We start from the raw sequence: 6549 nt of genomic DNA on the forward strand, positions 1-6549 counted from the left end.
TGTCAATCGATTTGATTTAAAACAGTGACTCAGTTATTTGATGTCAATCGACTTGTCAATCGCTTTGGTAGCATGTTCCTGAAAAGTTCTTACCTGGTGTTTAGTTCAATCGATTTCCCAATCGATTGCAACCAAACTTTATCAGAATTGAAAATTTCAACAATAGATTGTCCAATCGATTGTATTTGTCACAGGTGAGGTCATTTTTCAAATGATACTTTGTCAATCGATTTGCCAATCGATTCCCTCAGCACTGGAGTGCCACTGTGACTTATCCAATCGATTTACCAATCGATGTGTTACCATCAGGTTTAATTTGTGAAATGTTCAATCGATTTCCCAATCGATTACTCTCCAAATCAGAGTGCTACTGACTTGTGCAGTTTTCATTTTTAATTAAGCTAATCGATTGCCTAATCGATTTCACATTTACAAACACTTAAGATTTCCTTACACCCTTGTTATGAAATCGATTTCTCAATCGATTTACATAGTCAGAATTCAACTTTTGTTGATTTCTTGTGTTCCAAGCAATTTGATCCAAGTGTGTAGGATTTGATTATGGTTCCTGAAATCTTGCTCAATTCAAATATTAGATTTATCATGTATTGTATGAACATTGTTGAATTATTAATTATGTCAAAATTAGGAATCAAAGGATCAAAATCCAACATAGTGTTCTTTCCTGGTGTTGAGAAAAACTAAATACCAGAAGAAATTATCATAGGATCTTGCTATTTTATGTTGATTGATGAATCATCCAGTTATAGGATTTTGTTTTGGTGCCAATCATATTTGACAATGTTCAATGTTATAGGATTGTAGAATCTGGTTTGTTTTGCTTCTCGTGCTATGACTAAACCTGAACAGAACTGAAGACTAAACCAGTAATTTACTGCCGTTGCCACCTTAGGTGCTTCATTCAAGACCTTGACAATGAAGAGTCTTAGGTCAGACCAGCTGTATTAACAATTTATGGTGTTATCATGATTCTTATTTATGATTGTTTTCTAGGGCTGAGTTAGGAGATTTCTCTTTCTTTTATTTGTGGTGCATGTGGTTGACTGATTTTCAAATAATCAAGTGAAAGTAAGGTTGAGGTTTGAGTTTGATGTTCTTGTGATTCACATCCTATCATGTAAGATTAACTAAATTTGAAGTATACGATGATTTGGTTTTGATTAACTTTTGATTATTATATGGTAATATCAAATATGAAGCTTTTCTGAAATAAATGAGTTGTTAGCGTCCAAAATTTCACTTGTAGAGTCGATTTTCTCCAAGCGCTAAAACATTAGTTTCTTTTAGTGGCTGTTATGATTTTTTATAACTTTAACTCATTTGAATGTATTCCTTGTGTGATTTTGTCTTTTGTTTCTTATAAATAGAACTGGAGGGAATATCTTGGAAGAGTTATCATGAAGAAGAACCCTTACAAATGAGTTTTTTTCACTCATAGTATAAAAATTGAGACAGAGGAAGAGAGGGTGCACTCCACTTGAGGGACATTGCTCTCAACTCTCGAATCCCTCAACTCAACTGCTGTGATATAACTTATATAGCTCTAATCTGCGGCCGCCGCCGCCTCCATTGAGGATCAAAAACAAGTCTCCTTCATCAAACTCTCAAACCCTCCAAATCTCTATCGCAGAAAATAGACATTGTTGTGTGTCATTGTGTCGAATAGATGGTGGACGTAGTGGAATATGATCAATGATGCTTCCAAGACTTGTTCAAACCATACTCAAACAACTTATTATATCACATCAGAGTTATACCTATCACTACAAGAACACCTTTCGGTGCTTTATACTCGACTCTTTCCACTTGTGACGACTTTCTGAAGAAGAAACTCAACAAGTTCGAAAGGAAACCGTTATTAACAAGTATTAATGAACTTAAACGGGAAGGTAGAAAAAAGAAAAAGGAGAGACAAAAAGTGGATGAGCTTATTTTACAACCTCCTGAAAATGGGTTGTTGGTTCGAAAATTAATTCCTGTTGCTAACCAAGTTTATGCTTCTAGATCTGAATTATGGTCCACTGTTTCTACACTTGTCAACTATATTGCTATTTATACATGCTGGTAAGTAACATTATCATTAACAATTTCATTATTGTTGTTTTAGCTTTTTACCATGTTGCAATTAGAATAGAATTTATATTCAAGTATTCCTTACGCTCCTAAATAAGTAACTCATTTATAAAAAAATTGTCCCAAATGAATTACCCTTTCCATTTTTAAAGCAATATTAATTATTTTTTCTCCAATTGTACCATCTAATTAATACTTTCGCATCACTTCCACGTTAATATCATCCACTTTGCATTATGAATTTTGATTTTGATTTTTAATTTTTTAGTATATATATATATATAGTATTAGTTATTTAATATGTATAAAAAATTCAGAATAGCAATAATCTTGCTATGCTGTATTGTGCTGTAGCATTTTTGAGGTTGGTCACTAGGTGCTACTATCTAGGATTGATAACTATGGTATCAAACCTAAATTTCAAGTAGGAATTATTATTATTTTTTTGTATGGTATTTTTTGAATTGACTGATATCTTTGACTTGTCTGCTAAGTTATGCAATATGATTTTTTCAGTACTTACTGCGTTTTAAGAGGATTTCTTTGTGAATAAGGGTCCAGATATGTTGAATGTATAATCAAAACTTATCCTGTCATTGAGAATTTCTTTAATCTCCATTCTTAGTTGATTGATATTTTGGATTCCTTGCAGCATATGTGGAGAAGTTCATGTTGGTGATCCACCACATAAAATTAGAACATGTAATGTTAGAGGAAGCTTGTCAAGCAAAGAACACAGTTGGGTCAAAGGTGGTATCGAACATGTTCTTCCTCATGTAGAGTCATTTCATCTGTATGATAGAGTTGGGAGGGCTGTTTCACATAATGAAATGCTTCTAGTGGACCGAATTCCTGCAATTGTTGAGTTGTGTGTCCAGGCAGGTGTTGACATACCTGAGTACCCTACCAGGAGAAGGACGTATCCTGTTTACTGTGTTGCCGGTAGGATAATTGATTTCGAGAAAAGATTTCCTAAAGAAATTTCTCTTGACAAAGACATAGATGAACGCGGGTTTCCGTATAACAAAAAGAGATTGAATCAAGACACTAATGCTATGGAAATGCGTTGTGATGACATCCAAGGTTAATGAAGACACATTTTTTCTTCTTTTCGCTCACTCTTACACACAACATACATTTTGTCCTCTATCAACTCGGCTAACTGTGTTTGCTTCTTTGCAGCTGTTGCTGTCCGAGGCATGAAAGCCTGGAAGAAAATGTGCATTGGAGCTACAAAACTTATGGAGAAATATGCTGTTCAAACTTGTGGATATTGTCCAGAGGTACAAGTGGGACCGAAAGGTCATAGAGTGCGAAATTGTCAAGCTTACAAACACCAAATGAGGGATGGACAGCATGCATGGCAGGAGGCTACAATAAATGATTTTATACCTCCTGTATATGTCTATCACATTCAAGATCAGCAACAACAGGGTAAGCCTTTGGTAAAGGAGTTGAAAAGGTACTACGGTATGTTGCCTGCAGTTGTAGAGCTATTTTCACAAGGCGGGGCACCACTTGAAAAGAATTATGCACATACAATGAGGGTAGATGTTGTAGTCCCCGAAATGGATGAGGAAAAGTGGGTTGTTTAGAGCAATAATGGATTGAATTGCTTCACATGCATGAAGGAACCATTTGGGCATTAAAATTCAAATGGTAAAATCTTATAAAAATCTTTTTCTTGTAACAACTTATAAAAATCTTTTAAAACAATATTCTATTAAAAGGATTTTAACACAATCTTATAAATTATTACAATCTTACGTTATCTTTTATAATCTTCACCATTTCAAAGAAAAAAAAAATCAAAATTGCAATGTAATAGTTACACTTTCCCCTCAAAATTTAGGTAAAAGGAAAAATCCTTTTTCATGGTTGGTGTTGCACGAGAGAAGACCACAGCAAGATCATCTTTAGCCTTCTCTTATCTTTCGATACAAATCAATGTCTCTCACTCTCTCTCCTTTCCTCCCTTGTTTTTTTTTTTTTTTTTTTTTTATCTTCTCTTAGTAACTGTTGTTTTGGTTCCAACATCTTTAATTACTGCTTCTTCTTGTGTTATTGTTGTTGTCTTTACTATTAGTCAATGTTGTTGTTTTTGTACCTTACTGTCAGTTTGGGTTATATATATATAAAGTCTACTCTCTTGTAATTTGATTGATTTAATAATAATAATCAAGATATTATTCAATAAATTCCCCTCTTGATTACAAAGTAATATGGTATCAAATTAAATCAATTTTTGATGCTAATGTTTCTTTTTTGTTTGTTTGCATTTTCCCCAAATTCACCCTTTTCGAACCCTAATCCTTTCAATTCCTCGCATCGCCTCTCATGGAGATTGACAACAATGATTCCAATCAACAAAGCTCTATCCAACAAGACTCCATCCAATCAAAAGATGCCGCTTTGAATCCACATAGCCCTTATTATCTTCACCCCGACAAGAATCCCAACGCTGTTTTGGTCGCCTCACTGTTGAACGATTTGAACTTTTATAATTGGAGTCGAGCAATGAAACACACACTTTCGTTAAATAACAAGATTCAATTCATCAACGGTTCTCTTCCTCAACCTTCTTCACATCCTGATCACGATCTTTGGTATTGTGCCAACAACATAATGATTTCTTGGATCACCAGGACTTTATCACCATATATTTCACAAAGCATCATTTGCATCAACTCTGCCTTTGATCTATGGTTCGATATGCGTGATAGGTTCACCAAAGGTAATCATTTATGTCTTTCTGATCTTTTCCCCGACCTTCACTCAATTAAACAAAGAGATAGAAATTTGTCGACTTTCTTTACCAATCTTAAGATTCTTTGGAATGAACTCAAAGATTTATCCCCGACACCTTCGTGCACTTGCTCTGTTCCTTGCACATGCAAACTGAGTATCGTTGTTCGAAGCTTCAAAGATCAAGAATATGTCACGTGTTTCCTCAAAGGATTGAATGACAATTATTCCAACATTCATACTCAAATTCTTCTCATGGAGAAATTATCCTCCATTAACAAGGTGTATTCTTTGGTTGTTCAACAAGAACCTGCATCCAATCCTTCTCCTCCCAAGTTTGCTGTTTTCAGTGTGAATTTTGAAAATACCAATTATCGTAATACACAACAAGCTGGGCGTGGTAGAGGACGTACTCAACCAAAGTCTCAAATGTGCTGCATACATTGCCTTAAAATCAATCACATAGTAGATTCTTGCTACTTCAAACATGGCTTTCCACCTGGGTAGCATTTAAATAAAAACCATAATCCTAATCCATTTCCTCCTCATGAAACCAAGTCTACTTCACCATCCAATTCAATTCTAGAAGACCACTCTCCTTCAATTTCAAAGGAAGATTATCATTACTTGGTTAATTTTCTTCAGTCGTCGAAAAAGGAGACCTCAACCACTTCTTCAACAAAAAAACAATCTACAGAAGTCACCAATACCCACTTGATTTCTAGTGTTTACAATACCGGTTCTATTTATCATAATCGTTCTATTTGGATCTTAGATACGGGTGCTTCAGATCATGTTTCTTCTTTTATTCAATGTTTTTCCAAAATTGAAAGGATAACACATGTTTCCATCACTTTCCCTAATGGAAACACACTTCTTGTAGATTTTTCTGGTTCTATTTACTTTGATAAATCTCTGTTTCTAAATGAAGCTCTTTACATGCCTTAGTTTCAATTCAGTTTAATTTAAGTTTCCAAGTTAACTACTGATTTAAACTGTAAATTGATTTTTAGTAAAAATTCTTGCAATCTTTAGGATTCACACACCCTGAAGATGATTGGAATTGTGGAGCATGTTAACAATCTTTATATTCTCAAAAGAGTTCCTGTTGTTCTATCAACTGATGTTTCTTTAGATTAAACTATTGTTTCATATAATAAACATGTTTTAAGCCTGAAATCTGATTCTTTTGATATATGGCACTTAAGATTAGGTTGTCCCTCTGTTTCTGTATTGAATCATATATGTAAACAATTTCCCTATATTTCAATAAATAAGACTGCCATTTTTTATTTTTGTCATTTAGGTAAATTTTCTAGGCTCCCTTTCCCCTTAAGTTCTAGCCAATCTTTACACGCTTTTGATTTAATCCATACTGATATTTGGGGTCCTTTTAGTGACATTTCAATTGATGGTTATAAATATTCTTTTAACAATTGTTGATGATCACACAAGGTTTACTTGGATTTTTCTTATGTACTCCACTTCAAAAGCTAGACCTACACTAAAAAACTTCTTAAATTTTGTTTCAACACAATTTTCTGCCAAAGTAAAAATCATACGAAGTGATAATGGTGTTGAGTTTAATATGCCTCAATTTGATTCTGACTTGGGAATCTTGCATCAAACCTCTTGTGTCGAGACCCCTCTGCAAAATTGCATTGTTGAGAGAAAACATAGACATTTATTGAATGTCACTAGAATTTTACT

At 34.1% G+C, this 6549-nt stretch overlaps 1 protein-coding gene across 1 annotated transcript in view; it reads left to right on the top strand.

Moving 5' to 3' along the window:
- Positions 1 to 3865, top strand: part of LOC101494547 (APO protein 3, mitochondrial-like) — a 14659-nt gene extending 10794 nt beyond the window's left edge. The window contains exons 3-4 of the mRNA XM_027337255.2: positions 2747 to 3177; positions 3277 to 3865. Of these exons, the coding sequence (XP_027193056.1) occupies positions 2925 to 3177; positions 3277 to 3689 (666 nt within the window). The 5' untranslated portion in view covers positions 2747 to 2924 and the 3' untranslated portion in view covers positions 3690 to 3865. The remainder of the gene's footprint in view (positions 1 to 2746; positions 3178 to 3276) is intronic.
- The last annotated feature ends 2684 nt before the right edge of the window (positions 3866 to 6549 follow it).

Source organism: Cicer arietinum, chromosome 8, assembly GCF_000331145.2.
Source record: "Cicer arietinum cultivar CDC Frontier isolate Library 1 chromosome 8, Cicar.CDCFrontier_v2.0, whole genome shotgun sequence".
Lineage (NCBI taxonomy): Eukaryota > Viridiplantae > Streptophyta > Magnoliopsida > Fabales > Fabaceae > Cicer > Cicer arietinum.